This window comes from Callithrix jacchus, chromosome 11 (genome assembly GCF_049354715.1).
Source record: "Callithrix jacchus isolate 240 chromosome 11, calJac240_pri, whole genome shotgun sequence".
Classification (NCBI taxonomy): Eukaryota; Metazoa; Chordata; class Mammalia; order Primates; family Cebidae; genus Callithrix; species Callithrix jacchus.
The window spans coordinates 120,459,499-120,475,918 of NC_133512.1; the positions used below are offsets into that span (position 1 = coordinate 120,459,499).

The 16,420-nt window shown below is 36.7% G+C and overlaps 1 protein-coding gene across 15 annotated transcripts in view; it reads left to right on the forward strand.

Annotated features, from left to right (window-relative positions):
• Nucleotides 1-16,420, forward strand: part of GRM8 (glutamate metabotropic receptor 8) — an 811,767-nt gene that overhangs the window by 701,118 nt on the left and 94,229 nt on the right. For all 15 annotated transcript variants that reach the window (XM_078342126.1, XM_078342134.1, XM_054237733.2 and 12 more), the window contains one exon: nt 5,427-6,362. In XM_078342126.1, the coding sequence (XP_078198252.1) occupies nt 5,427-6,362 (936 nt within the window). The remainder of the gene's footprint in view (nt 1-5,426; nt 6,363-16,420) is intronic.

Consider the following 16,420-nt stretch of genomic DNA (forward strand, 5'->3'; position numbering starts at 1 on the left):
CAAGGATTTATTTCTGGGCTCTCTTGTCTATGCCACTAATTTGTTTATTATTATGCCTATACTGTTATATTGATATGACATCCTTTGTAGTAAGTTTTAAAATCAGAAAATATGAATACTCCATCTTTTTTCTTTGCTTTCAAAATTTTGGCTATTCTGGGTCCCTTATATTTCCATATAAATTTTAGGATCAGATTGTCAATTTCTGTGAAGGGGCCAGGTGAGATTTTGATTGAGATTGGGTTGAATATGTATGCAAATCAATGTGGGCACTATTGCTATCTTAGCAATGGTAAATCATCTGATTCATAAACACAGAATTTCTTTTCACTTATTTATATATTTTTCCCACTTTTTTCAATGGTATTTTGTAGTTTTTCTTGGATAAGTCATGTGATTCTTTTGCTAGGTTTATCCCTAAGTATTTTATTTTCAATGTTAGTTTAAGTGAATTTTTTCTTAATTTTATATTAAATTGTCTTTAAAATAGGAGAAGTTTTTGCACTTTTAAAGGTTATATATATCTGGAACATCGCAAAAACAGGATTTCAATCTGGGATCATCTCAGCGTTTTAGATTTTCAAAGGACATGGGCCACTTTGAAGAAGAAAAAAACATTGTTCTCTTTGTGATCACTTACAGCTGTACATGAACCAAAGGAAATGCAAAATATTAAGGAAGATATTTATATACACACACATATATAGATATATATAATTATATAATTTTGTGTTCTGTTATCGAATTCACTGTGTAACCTGTACTCATTCATATGTGAGTATGTACATGTTACAAAATATCATACGCAAAATAAGCAAAATATCATACTAAATTTTGAAATTTTAAGTAACCATGCAGATTTTATGCATTTATAAATCCTACTAACTATATGAAATTTAATGAGTAATGGTTTAAAAATAATCATTAGTGTCACTGGAAGTATTTGCACATGGAATCTTCCATTACATAAGTCAAATATGTTGAGTTTTGGGTGGACATCAGGGTGTCAAACTAGTCAACAAAATAATTATTAATACTATGCTTACATATAGAGCAAGAAGAAACATGTTAACAATGGTATGGCTAAATATAAGTTATCTGTAAACATTGTATTTAAAATTTTTCCACATCCTGCATTAACAAAGATACCACTTGATATCTCAGAAAAGTGTTGTATTAGAGATGTTAGATTGGCTGGGAGTTTTGTAATGAATACTGAAAATTATTAATTACAATGGGGCTTTTAATTGTTTAACACTCTTGTAATCCTTGCTTCAGGAGTTATTAAAACTACACAGAAGAAAATTATTCCATAAAAATTATATTCTTTTTAAAGAGTTTATAAAATAGTACTCTTAGTTGACTTTTCTGAAAAGATAGTAAATTTAAAAATGCAAGCACACTCACCCGGAAACTTTGGTTTCATGATTATTTGTGTACTTGTCTGCAATAATAACAGGATTTGACAGCAGAAACCAGCTGATGACTTACATTTTCTGAAATGCACTGAATTGAAACCTATTGAATCAATCACTATTGGTAAACATTGTCAAGGTAGGAATGGGCTATTGCTTTGCCCCTGGAAGATCTATCTGTATTACTGTCATCCATTTGTTATACTATGTATTTTAGACTGAAAACGTCTTAAAAGACTAATACCAAAGATGAGGAAAGCAAATTTTAATAATATATGGTTAAGGCATCTCTTTATACTTATAATGAAAGATGGTCTAATTTGTTAACATAGCAATACACAAGGGTTGAATGATTTTTGTTTATGCTTTGTAACTTGTGGAAATTAGGCAGTTTTAATTTACTTTCAAATAGTGTTAGTTTTAATCATTATTTAGCAACTATTTAAAATAAGTTATTCATCTCAAATATGATGGCGTTTGTGAGATTATTATTCAAGCATCTGTTATTTGTCCTTTCTTGAAGTGGATACTGGTTGGTTTTCAGACTTTAGCTATGATATCAACTCACAGTATAGTTTAATATAAATAGATTCCTTGATAAAAAAATGAAGTCATGTATATTTAGGATGCATATTTAACATATTTACTAAAATGTTATAATGTATAAACTACAACATTACAATCTCCTTTATAATACAAATTTCACATGTATTGCTTAATTTTACTTTCTTTTACTAAAAGAAAATTAACAGCTGTTAGAAATTGTAGTATGTTTCATATTCTTTTATCTTTATTTTTCATTTATGAAAAACACATTTCTGCTGGTTCAAAACATTAAAAAATTATCAAGGAAAATTTCACATTTAGCTTACAATGATAAATACTTATCCTATGTAACAAGACTTACCTAGTATAGATATATTTCTTTTTTAACATGTCTTACGTTCTTCTGAGAAGTAAAGCATATTGAGAATTAAAGGTTCTGACATGTGGTTAGAGAAACTGACCTTTAAGCTTTCTCGAAGTTTAATGTTTCCAATATTTTTTTTTGCTGCTTTTATTTTTTGAACAGGAACTTGTAAATCTATAGAAGTTCCCAACAAAAATGCAATTTTGTTTGTATAATGATTAACTTTTAAATATAACCTTCAAAAATGTATTTTCTTATAAGAGTCCATTAAGGTATAAAGTTAATACCTGAAGCACACAGTGGAGCATTTCATTTCTTTCTCAGTATTTTTGAAAGAAATCACTGTATGCTTCCATTTTACCCTATTTCTTTCTTCCTGCAATCTTGTAAGTAAATAAAATAAAACCTTTTAAAGTCATTAAAACCTAATAAGAAACTAGAGGCTTATAACAGATTACATTTCCTTTGTGGTGAGCTGATAGGATAGATCTAATAGTCTTGAATGCCCTTATGACTTATGACAGATGAAGTAGCATCTACCTCCTCAAGCGAGGCTGTCTGAAACTAAAGACACACAGTCTCTACCTTGAGATTAGACAGCCTTCTAAAAGGCTTGAGGTTGGGGACTACAGTCTCTGGCATCAACCATTCACCCCAGATTTAAGAAAGGAAGACACTCTTAAGTAATCGTTCATGAGAACAATTTCAGTCACCTGATTGCCAAAAAGTAAGCCGCCATAAGAATGATGAGGAATATTGCTAACGCTACACACTTTGGGCTGTTTAGGAAGTATACAGTAGGTGTCACTGGGTGTGCCTTCTCAATAGATAACTACACTGATTTGAAGGTGGCCACCAAGTAGCTAAGTTTAATTTGAGCTGCATTCATTTTTCTATTGTTGCAGAACAAATAACTCTAAAATTTAGCAGTTTAAAACAATAAACATCATCTCACAAAATTTCTGTAGATTAGAAATTCAGGAATAGGTTAGCTGGGTTTTCCTGGCTCAGGGTCTCATGAAGTTGTATTCAAGATGTCATTTAGATGACATCTGAAGAACTGACTAGAGACAGTTGGTGACTTTCTGGGTGGCTCCTTCACATGCGTGGGAAGTGGTGCTTCTGGGCAGGAGGCCTCTATCCTTTCCACAGAGCTGCTGAGAGTTTTCAAGATGAGGTAGCAGGGGCTTGGCTCTGGAGGTGGGACTTGGACAGCAGACCAAACTGAGGACTAGCTAAAACATAGACAGGACAGAGAAGCTTCCCAAAAGACCATTTCCATGACCATTACAGCCTCTTTCCATGGCAATGATCTGCAACCCAGTAGTTATTGCACTTTTCCTCGAAATTTTTGTGTTATCCACCCCATACTCTGTATGCAATTGAAAGTAGATTTGAACATGATTGCAGAATTGCCTTGAGCGAGCTACTGCTCTCTGCCTGTAGGTTAATTGTGCTCTGCAAGAAAAGTCATGGAGCTATAACACTGCCTAGAACTGCAACACTACGGCTTCAGTAAAGTTGTTTTCTTCTAGCCATCAGCTCGCCCTTGAATTCTGTCCTGGGTGAGGCCAGGACTTCTTGCAGGCTCAGTCCCACTTTGGGGCTCCTCTGTCCTGCATCAGTGACACTGGAGTGCTTCCACTGGAGTGAGTTATCCAGCAGAGAGCAAGGCTGAAACCAAAATGCCTTTTATGACCTGGCCTCAGAAGAGGCATACCATCATTTCTGGAATATACTATTGTTTACACAGACTAGCGCTATTCAAAGTCGGAGGGGACCACAGAGTACATGAATTTTTGAAGGTGAGGTTACTGGGGGCCATGGTGGAGGATGAGTACCACAGAGTATAGGAATTCTTTTGGATTATTAGTAAAGATGGACTTATGAAAATTAGTTGTTCTTTTTTTCTGAAACAGTCCTTCATCTCCCTTTTCTGTGCCTCTTCGAGCACCCTGTATTTCCAAATCCCACTACTTGCAAGGTGTCTCCTTATTCCTCAGGGCTCTGCTGTGGTGCCTTTCCCATCCTTTCTCCCTCATGAAGTCAACAAATATGTATTAAGGGCAACTTGTATGCCAGTCACTGTTCACACCAGTGAAACAGTTACTCATTTCATAGAGCTTACCTTTTATAAAGTAGCTGCTTTACTATTAGCTGCTTTTCATAGTAAGTAGTCTCCTGTCATCCACAATTTTCAGTTTTATCCTATTAGCATTCTGCTAAAATTACTGTATGTCTAATAAGAAAAACAAATTTGAGGTAAGAGAGCAATGATCGGCACTATCTCTTTCAAGAACTGCTTGTATTTCAATAGAATTATTCTGTGATTTAACCTGAAAGCCTAAGGTGGGATTTTAAGGCCCTGAGGCAGATAGATACTAAGCAAAGGAGAGAAAGTCTCATTTGCACTAATTTCCCTGCTTTAAATCACCATAGGACTGCTTTCATTCAATGAAAACCATTACCATCAAGTTATCTCATTCAGCATGTTTTGCAGAACCTGGAAATGCAAGAAAGAAGAAAAAGGTGTATTTCAAGCCTAAATACGGGCAAAACACATTGACATCATTATCTCCATGATCAGATGAGGAGACTCAGAGATTAGTGTAACTCATGTTGCCATTTCCTTTTGAAATTGATGTAGTGTGATTTGAATTTCCTTAAGTGTGAGAAAAAGACAAGGGCCATCTTTCATATATGTTTATATCCTAACCCAGTGTTTCAGGGATTCTGGCGTTTATATTTGTGACTAACTCTAAAGCATCTTTCCACGGGGCTTCTTATTATTTTTTTTGTATATTTTTTAGTTTCAAAACTGTTGAGACCAATAAATCTTTCTTCAGATGTCACATTGGTCAGCGTAGAGGAGGTAAATGAAAACTAATGCCACTCATCAAGTTGATGATGTGAATGATATATTGGATCCAATCACTTAACACTTTCATAAAGTCAATATCAGAGAAAAAAACTAGGCTCTTATTATGGTAAACTGTATTTGTACTGTCAGCATTCTGTGATTTATTACAAACCCATGGCTAGGATTAGGATATTATAAATGGGGGGAAAATGGAAGGCTCATTAATTTTTTATACCCACAGGTGGAAGACATGCAGTGGGCTAACAGAGAACACATTCACCCAGCATCTGTCTGCAGCCTGCCATGTAAGCCGGGGGAGAGGAAGAAAACAGTGAAAGGGGTCCCTTGCTGCTGGCACTGTGAACGCTGTGAAGGTTACAACTACCAGGTGGATGAGCTCTCCTGTGAACTTTGCCCTCTGGATCAGAGACCAAACATCAACCGCACAGGCTGCCAGCTTATCCCCATCATCAAATTGGAGTGGCATTCTCCCTGGGCTGTGGTGCCTGTGTTCGTTGCAATATTGGGAATCATCGCCACCACCTTTGTGATTGTGACCTTTGTCCGCTATAATGACACACCTATTGTGAGGGCTTCAGGACGTGAACTCAGTTACGTGCTCCTAACAGGAATTTTTCTCTGTTATTCAATCACCTTTTTAATGATTGCAGCACCAGATACAATTATATGCTCCTTCCGACGGATCTTCCTAGGACTTGGCATGTGTTTCAGCTATGCAGCCCTTCTGACCAAAACAAACCGTATCCACCGAATATTTGAGCAGGGGAAGAAATCTGTCACAGCGCCCAAGTTTATTAGTCCTGCATCCCAGCTGGTGATCACCTTTAGCCTCATCTCTGTCCAGCTCCTTGGAGTGTTTGTCTGGTTTGTTGTGGATCCCCCCCACATCATAATTGACTATGGGGAGCAGCGGACACTAGATCCAGAGAAGGCCAGGGGAGTGCTCAAGTGTGACATTTCTGATCTCTCACTCATTTGTTCACTTGGATACAGTATCCTCTTGATGGTCACTTGTACTGTTTATGCCATTAAAACCAGAGGTGTCCCAGAGACTTTCAATGAAGCCAAACCTATTGGATTTACCATGTATACCACCTGCATCATTTGGTTAGCTTTCATTCCCATCTTTTTTGGTACAGCCCAGTCAGCAGAAAAGGTAAGTGGCAAGAAGTGCTCTTGACAACTTTTTCCTGGATTTAACATCTTCTTTTAGGATGCTTTTCCTCTTTTTTTTCATTCACATAGTCTCTCAAGATGCTTCAGTCTGTGCTATTCTTACCTAGAATATATATATATATATATGTATATAAATCAAGGTCACATTGCTTTGAATTTGTGTTGACAAAGGCTGATTTTCCAAGGAAAATCACACTTTAATGTGTCCTCTTTGGCATGGTTGAAGATTAACAGAGCTCACATCACTTTCTGAGTCTCTCTTCCCAGCTCTGCTATCTGCTAACATCGCTGTTCTTTTCCAAATGTTAATTAAAAGAGGGAGGAAGAAAGGGCAGACATGGTTCACAAGGGTGAGCTGTCCCCGAGATATGCCACTGCATGACAAATGCCTTCTTTTCTGTTCTCATGTAACTCTGGGAAAAAGCCGTTGCTTGGTAATTATGATGGTTTTAGTCAGGGAAGCAGAGTTTATGATGAAATCCACACACACACACACACACACACACACACACACACACAAACTGAAATGGCTTTGTTCAGTCTGAACCATCTTACTATTTCTTCTCAGTCCCCATTCTTATTACTTTTTCATATGTGGAAGTTGGTGGTGAAGGTAAAGAAGGCAACAATGTATGATTATATAAAGCAGTTTATAAATTTTAGAAAGCAAAGATCAATGGACTCCCCCAAAGTAATTTCTTGTCACTAATCTCCCATTAATGTTGTCCACATAAAATACTGCTGGTAAAGAAAATCTGTATATGAAGGGAGTGTTTGCTGAGTTGAATGTTGTAGTTCTGTGTACACAAAAGCAGAGAACTAAGGTGAACTCTAAATTGCAAGGTTTGAGTAGTGGGATGGAGATAAACCAACTCGAGAAACAGAGGAAAATGCTGTCTTTCTGTAATGATAGCCCTTCCGCACTGACGGGCACATGAGAGAGTTCTTCTTTCAGAGAGAGGACTTGATTATTCCATCCTCTACCACCAGAAACTGTGAGAAAAATCAAACATCCTGGGGTAATTACGTTTCCCAGGCTATAACATTCCAAGGAGTTTCTGCATGACCCAGCAGAAAATCCCAGCAAATTCAGAGAAAATTTCCACAAGAAGGGGACAGAAAGCTCATTAGTATGAGTATTCATCCCTTCCTCAGTCAATGTGGCCTTCAACTATTTTTGGACAAATAAGGTACTTCAGCAAACTTGCTGCTGAAGAGAGTAAACTTGTTATTCTATTAAAAAGGTTTTTGAAAATTTATTTTCAAAAATGGTAAATTTAAAAAATAACCATTTTCTCTGAGAACAGTAATATTGCAGAGTTGTAGATGCCCCCTGAGGAGCAGTGATAAAGATGATAAGAATTTGACAGTGAAATGGATACATGAATATGCCAGAGGGTGGAGGTTGCCTTGTGTTGCTGAGACCGTGGAAGTTGTTCATTCATTTGAAAGCCTGGGATTTATGCATAATTTTATGGGTGTCTATATAGCTATGCCTATGCAGATATGATTGACTGGCTAGCAAAATTCCTTTTTCTTAGCTTTCTGAAATCAAAGTAACTCTAAAAAGTGTACCGAAAGACACATTATAAAATATGTTAATGGATTCATTTTGCATTTATAATATTGTTGGATGTGAAAAAGTCTAAAGAAATCAATTAAAAAACACTAACTCTAGGAATTTTGAGAACATTGTAAAATCCACAAATTATTTAGTCATGAAAACATCAAATTTAGATTAGCGCTACATCAAGGACTATCATATTATAAATAGCTAAGATTTTGCTACTGAGGTTCTTCTTATTATAAAATTATGTGTTACTCTAAATCTATATCTTAAAATGTGCTACCTGCTATTCTCTTTGCAAGTATCTTTTATTATTAAAGACGATACATAAAATGATTGACAAGCTCAGGCAACACAGCAAACCCTATCTCTACAAAAATAAAAATAAAAAATTAGCCAAGCATGGTGGTGTTCACCTTTAGTCCAGGGTATTCAGGAGCCTGAGGCAGCAGGGATTGCTTGAGCGCAGGAGTTCAAGGTCATAGTGAGCTAGGATCATGCCCCTGCATTACAGGGTGGGCAGCAGAGTGAGACCTGGTCTCTACTAAAAAACAATGCTTAAGAATGTTTATGTTTTCACATTGCTTAAACTATTGACATGAATATTAAAAATGAACAAAACTTGTATATCTCTACAAGAAGGCTTTAAATGTGTTCTATTGACCTTGGAGGACCAGAGAGCTGGTCAGTCCTCCATTTTCATTTATACTGCTCACACAATCAGCCCCATATTATCAACTTGAAGTGTTTACTACAGCTAGCCAGCGCAGACATCCATTAACCCAGCAGCTCATTACTGAGCATTGTGTCCGGCATTGTGCTAATTATTGAGCCCATGTCAGTCGGCTTCCTGAGCCTCCTTTGCAAGGCTCAGTCTGGCTCCCAGCCCATGCCTTCTTGATACCTGCCAGCACCGGCAAGATGCCAGGCTCAAAGTCAGAAAAGGATCAGACTCAAGGGCAGGAGAAGATGGTGAGGGGTCAGAAATGAGATGAGAAAGCAAAGCAGAGAACTGTGCATTCTGTAACTGTGCAGTGGTGACACCAAATTTACAACATGCAGAAGAGCAAAACGTCTTCCAGTATGCATTTAATTGTTTCTTCTCAGAATAACGTCAGAGAATGCATCGAACCATACAGGTCTCTCTGAACTTACAAGAAGCAAGAATACAAAAGTCAACTTAGTTGAAAAGTTTAGACCAATGTTTTAAAAAACATTTGGGTAAAATCAAGTTATAAAGAGACATTTGTAGCAGTTATGAAGACAGACAGCTTTCCAAAGTATCTTTATTCAATGATATTTAACTTCCCCACATTCCCTTTTCCTCCATTTTTGAAATTATGATGAATTATTTTTCCCGACAGATTTTAGTAGCATCATTTGTAACTACTGCTGAATGGAACTAAATTATGGTATAAATGCACCTTTTGTTTTTCTATAGGAAAGTAGTGTGAAGGAAGGGTAGACCACTGAGGCATAGCCACAGTAACACAAACTAATATAATTGTACTGAAAAGAGAAAAAAATTAAAATATAATTAACTTAACAGTCAGAAGAAGTATCCTTAGGGATGGTAAGGGTCTGTAAGGATGGCAGAAATCTCTAAAACGCATATTTTATCATCCTTAATTGGATTTTATCATCCTTTTAAAATCGAGATAATCAGAGAAGGGTTATGACACTGTCAACCACCAATGAGCACAGTGCTTTGTCTAAAGCAACAGATGGAAACAAAACAACACACCCTCGAAATGGAAAAGAAAATAAAACTCAGAAAGACAAAAAAAAAAAAAAAAGAAAAGGAAAAACCTTCCAATAAATATCAAACCAGCTTTTCTTCCTGTGGCCTCAGGATGCGTAACAGCTCAAGTCAAAAATTTGGGTGTCACCTTAGACTCCTCCCTCTACTCACTCCTGCCCTTTTATTTTCTCTTCTCACTTTGAAAGTCATCCTTATAAATTTGTGGACGGTAAGCAATGTCTATCTGAATGAATATGTCTCTTAACATTGAGCTCTTCGTATAGTTTATTCTCAGTAAATGATATTCAATGAGTTAGTATTAATGATATAATAATATAAATGCATATTGGTGATTTAAGTTAGACTGTGGCACAATGGGAATCTTCTGTATGCATCTGTTGTAATCTCCATTGTAACAATTTTTTTCTAAAAACATTTGTTTCCCATTTAATGATGGGCCAGGTAGATTCTTTTTCTAAAATTTGCCATTATCACCTATTCTCAAATAGGGCTACTACATATTTAGAGAGAAGAGCAAGAAAGAATTATTACAGTTGTCCTTTGTTCCATCCAGAACTCACAAAGCAAAGGAGAGCTGATGCAACTATTAAGATACTTTTGCCTTATCACCTCTCATTCTTTTTCTGTATTTACAGACAGAAGAATGTAGGGGTACACAGGTGGGCCAGTGGAGTAAGAAAGAGCATAAGCTCCTGAGTGTAAAACCTTGGGTTCAAATCCTGTGTCTGCTAAATAGCTGAGAAAACATGGGCAAATGGCTATGTGTCTACTGATGCTAATGAGCTCCTCCTGGGCAATGCAGATTTCAATACAAAGCAGTGTAAAGCAACCACCTGCCTTCTGCACCCAGCCCGGTTCTGGAACTGTGGCGCAATGGGAATCTTCTGTATGCATCTATTGTAATCTCCATTGTAACAATTTTTTTCTGGGGAAAAGCAGGAAGAGGGTTGATTATTTAAGACACACACACACACACACACACACACACCTTTTGTCTCTTCATGGTGTTTGTTGTTGTTGTTGTTGTTGTTGTTTTGAGACGGAGTTTAGCTCTTGTTACCCAGGCTGGAGTGCAATGGTGCGATCTCGGCTAACTGCAACCTCCGCCTCCTGGGTTCAGGCAATTCTCCTGCTTCAGCCTCCTGAGCAGCTGGGATTACAGGCACGCGCCACCATACCCAGCTAGGTTTTTTGTATTTTTAGTAGAGACGGGGTTTCACCATGCTGACCAGGGTGGTCTCAATCTCCCAACCTAGTGATCCACCCGCCTCGGCCTCCCAAAGTGCTGGGAATACAGGCTTGAGCCACCGCGCCCGGCCTATGGTGTGTTTTGTACTAATAGATACCTTATATTTGTTTTGCTGAAAGTTACATGATAGAGGAGTCATGAAAAGTGTTTCATGCACATAATAAGCAAGGAATAAATGTTAGCTATTGTTACCATTAAGCTGTTACTCATGAGGGCAAGGGCTTTCTTTGGTTTTGCTCACCATTTTATCTTCGGCACTCAGCATAATATTGAGTCTGTAATAGGTTCTTTAAAAAATATTTGTTTAATGACTGAATATATTCAAATGAATTGAGTGAGAGGATGGATTTGATTTATCCAGGTTCTTGTCTCAATTTCTCCAGCCATTTAGACCATATCTGATCAGCCCACCAACTGAAAGTGTCTCCTCTCCCCTCCCCTCCCCTCTGCTCCCCTCCCCTCCTCTCTTGTTTCCTTTTTTTGACAGAGTGTTGCTCTGTCCCAAGGCTGGAGTGCAGTGGCCCGATCTTGGCTCACTACAACCTCCGCCTTCCGAGTTCAAGTGATTCTCCTGCCTCAGCCTCCTGAGTAGCTGAGCCTACAGGCACACACAGCCATGCCTGGCTAATTTTTGTATTTTTAGTACAAAAATTACTAAAGATAGGGTTTCACCACGGTGGCTAGGAAGGTCTCGATTTCTTGACTTCGTGATCCGCCCACCTCGACCTCCCAAAGTGCTGGGATTACAGGTGTGAGCCACTGTTCCCAGCCTGAAAGTATTTTTTCTTTGTTTTTTTGAGTTGGAGTCTCGCTCTGTCACCAGGCTGGAGTTCAGTGGTGCGATCTTGGCTCACTACAACCTCTGCCTCCGAGTTCAAGCAATTCTCCTGCCTCAGCCTCCTGAGTAGCTGAGACTACAGGTACACGCTAGTATGCCCAGCTAATTTTTATACTTTTAGAAGAGACAGAGTTTCATCGTGTTGGCCAAGATGGTCTTGATCTCTTGACCTCATGATCCCTCTGCCTCAGTCTCCCAAAGTGCTGGGATTACAGGCGTGAGCCACCACATTCTGCCTGAAAGTGTTTTCTTAAACATAGAGCCTTTCCCAAGAAAGTAGATCTTACAGATTACAGCAGTTAAAGAGGGCTGTGAGAGAGAGAAGAATCTGGAGCATTTGGAGATAGGACAGAATTGTTCCAGAGGCAATATGTACCTGCCTTCAAATATTTAACAGACAATACTGGAAGAAAGAAAATATCATCAGAGAGCAGTTGCTGAAATCTTTATATTAATTTGAAATGTGAATAATTCTAATGAAAGTTTTGAGAGGTAGTTCTGAGATCAGTAACAAAATTCCTGCCCTAAGGAATAGTCCAGATGAGAAAAGAACAGCCTGAAAATCCTGCAGAAAGAGCGTCGATAACAATGATGGAAGAGATTTGCAGAATAGATCAAACCTGAGGAAAATTTTCAGCTGTGCCTTGTCTCCTGACATTTCTTCATTTCCTTAGAGGAGGGAAGTAGAAATGATTTTGATTTTCAGTGTCCACATTGTATGTGTGTAATTGTTGCATATGACTATCTTAGGCTACCTCTTGGTAAACTATATACCATTTTCTTTAATTGTCAGTTCACAGTCATTTGAAGCAGATCCTTTTGAATTGTGCCACATTATGGAACTATTTAATGTAGTGTGGTAGATTTTTTATGACAAGATCAATTATACCAGACTGTTGCCATCTGCTCTGGAAGGGGAAAATAAATTTTTTAAAAACTAGAAAAGAAGCATTTATGTGGTCTCATTAATGCACTTAGTTAAAATGATATGCTTGTGAAGCTTCAGAGGAGACATGGAATTCTCATGTAGGGAACATGCAAGCAGGCCTGCTAAAGATCTCTCCTAGGGAATGCTGCCTTATTCAAGTTTTTGTTTTTTTTCTGATTGTGCTACATATTACTCCTGCAGAAAATTACCAACTTTAACATTTAGAGGAATTATTTTGAGGGAAGCCATCTTCTTTGATAGCCCAAAGAAGTATGTGCTCAATTAATCTTTTTAGATTACACATCCTATTTTGGGGGGTTCTGGGGAAGCTGTGGGGCTGAAGATTACTTAAGTGTTGATTATTAGCAACATTGTAGTATTTTTATACTCATTTTTCAGTTGAAATTGAGTTTACAAAGAGTTTGAATTCTCTGCCTAAATTGCAATAATTTATGCAACCAGATCATTAGATACTCAGTCTGGGAACTTATACTTGGGAACTTATACCTCGAGCTAACACATTGAAATTGTTCAGCTTTTTGAATATGATTGACAAATCCTGGGGCACTAGATTTGATTAAGAGGGAAATGTAAATATTTTTAGAGTCCTAGTGACCATGACTTTATGTTAAAATGCTTCAGGAGAATTTCATATATACAAACCTAATCTTTTCTATACAGACAGAACTTTAATGACATCCAGGACTCTTGCTAATACAGAATGCAGTGACTGATATACTTCCTGTGATCTTGTAAGACGTTTCTTATGATTCAGTAGATGCTTCTATCTTAGGGAACATACAAGGTGCCAGGAAGAACAGATTGCAAGCAAACAGTTCCTTTTGGCTGTAACCACATACATATATTTTTATGTTGAGAAATTTAAAAGAAAAATCTAAATGTAGTATCATATGGGTTAGTACCACCTACCTTAAAGTGTAGAAAAAATATTTAACCAAGTATTAATATATATTCTGGACTATCTAAAATAAATTTGAAACATTTATTTGAATAATTAGAAGAAATATGTAAAGAGAAATTTAATCTGGTTTCTGGTTCAAGATAATGGCTGGCACAAAGATACATATATATATATGTCCTCCATCTAAGGTAACAATTAAATGACAAAAATAATGAGAGTTTAAAAAAGGAAGAAAGAAGACTAGGAGAAAAGGAGAAAGAGAGGGGAATGAGAGGAAGCCATTCTATTGTTAGAACCAACATTTGGTAAAACTGAGAAACTCTTGAAAAATAAAAACCAATTGGGTCTGATTTATGGAGAAATTAAAAGAAGAGAAGCACAACCCAAGATGCATAAGTGGTTCTTACTATAAAAGTCCCACATAATTTCCAAACCAAAAATCAACATGAAGGCCTAAAGCATGCATCATAGTGACCATGAGGGAAATATTTAAAGAACTGTATTTCAGAAGATCTGGGCCAGTTTGGCTCCTCCCTTCCCCTTTCTGCTCCAACCTTAATGTAGAAAGAGTGCAAGTTAAAATGAAGAACTCTAAAGAATGCAAATTATGTGAGGACAGAGGACTTCTGACATATAAGGCACTGAAAAAGAAGGGGCAGAATTGGAAGTGATTTTATTTTAGATCTGGCCAGGGAGAATAGGAAATATACCTGTACCTAGGATAGGAATCGAAGTTTCTCAACTCTTAGAACAGGTTCCTCCTGGGGTAAGTTCCAGGTTGCTTGCTTGCTGGTATCCATGCATCATTAAGAGAAGTAAGCCAGGTAAAACAATAACTAACCTCACAAGTTCATAGTCGGTTCTCTCAAACAAAGAAAACAGGCCCCACTGGTAACCTTTGTCATGCAGCTTGGTCCTTCTATGATAATTCTACATCAGCAGCCAAGGATGGCAGGATAACTGCAGAAAACCCAGAGCTGAATTTTAAAAGACTAAAAAGGAAATAAACAAAACAGCATTAACTGACTCAAAAAGAAAAAAAAAAAAAACAATCCCACAGGTAATTCAGGAAATATAAGAAAATATTCTTACAAATCACATTCTTAATTAGTATTTTAAGAGTGAATCAAGAAAATATTGAACACATAGCCATACACACACATGCAAGTGACTATGAAAAATATCAATCAGGGAATAAGAATATTATCCTGGAAATTAAAATTATGAATGTGAAGAGAAAAAGCTGAGCAGATGTGCTGAAACAGAACTAGAGCAGAGATCTAGAGGGCAAAATAAAAGTCAGAACCAGAATGACAAGTGAAAAAAAGGAAAATATGAGGAAAAGTTAAAACATATAGAGCATAACTTTAAGGAAAAGCCATGGCTCCTCTCTGTTCTGGACTGAAAGAGCAAAATAATTTCTAAATGGCTAATGACTGCATCTAGCCAAGTATGCAGAAGACTATTTGGGCTCAAAATAGTGAAAATTGGGTAAAAATCAATTTGTGTGGGTAAAAGCAAAGGTAAAGATACACAGCATGAATATCTGGTAGATTATGATTTTGAGTAAACAAATCTGCTAAATAATGTGGAAACAAATTTTGATAGTTGAAATAAAAGGCACACTCTTTAGAAATAAAAGCCAAATTACTTCTAAATTATGCATCCAATTTAAATATATAATCACCAGTTTATTATATAAATTTGAAAGTTAAATGGATTTTATATTCCAGTAGGCTTGGACCAATTTTAGAGTAATCTTTATTTTTTCTACTTGTCATGGTCATGACCAAATGCATTAAATATTTTTTTCTTTACCACACCTCAATTTTGTGTGACTTGCATATAAAATCAGAATTGCTCAGTTTTCAGTTATTCTGTTGTTTTTCTTTAAAATCATTTTTTGAAGTAATATGTTGAGTCCATAAGGTAATCTGCAGGGTTCTGTATTTTGGCAGTGTTTGAATCCTGTTAACCAAGACTAGTTTAAACCAATCAAATAGCATCCACATTAATTGTAGGTTTTTGTGAGGTTTTTAAAAGGAATTAAGGTTACTGTTTTAAAAAAAAAAGTTCAAAACCCGCAATCAGTTGAATGTTTTCACCTTAGAATTTTAGACTCTCTGAGTTATTTGTTCACTCAAGTGTATCTTGGGAAAAATACCAAGAAATACAATGTTTTCTTTTGTCGGCTTAAATCCTATAGAATGTAGCTTCCTATATAACCTTTTTGAATATATACTGAGACTTGAATTGCACACACATATGTACTTATAGCTTCTGTAGAAGATTTCATGTTGTCAGACAAGATTAAATGTCATATGTTTCTCGTGGCAGCTGTTTTCTCTAAAATCCTCATCTACGCAAATTGAATTGAATTGAAAATAGTATTGGTAGATTGTGAGCCTGTCATAAACCCGTAAAGTGTTTACATCAGCATGCAGCTTATCACTGTAGTGCTGTCCTTTCTTCATCAAAACATTTTCCCCATGCTAAAATGTCCAATCAAACCACAATTTATCGAACACTTGGTTACATTGCCTGTTTATTGTTAAGAACCAACAATGACAAGCATGAAATAATTATATTCGAAATGTAAAAGGATGATATGTGGAGAAGATGGCAAGAAGACTAGCAATGAATAGAGGCAGTCACTACCATAGGATTATAATGTACATGTCTCCAGAAAAGGCCATCAAATTACTTATTCCCACCTCTCTTATTATTTTATACTTTTTTAATGTACAGTGCAGGCATACATTGGTGACTGCT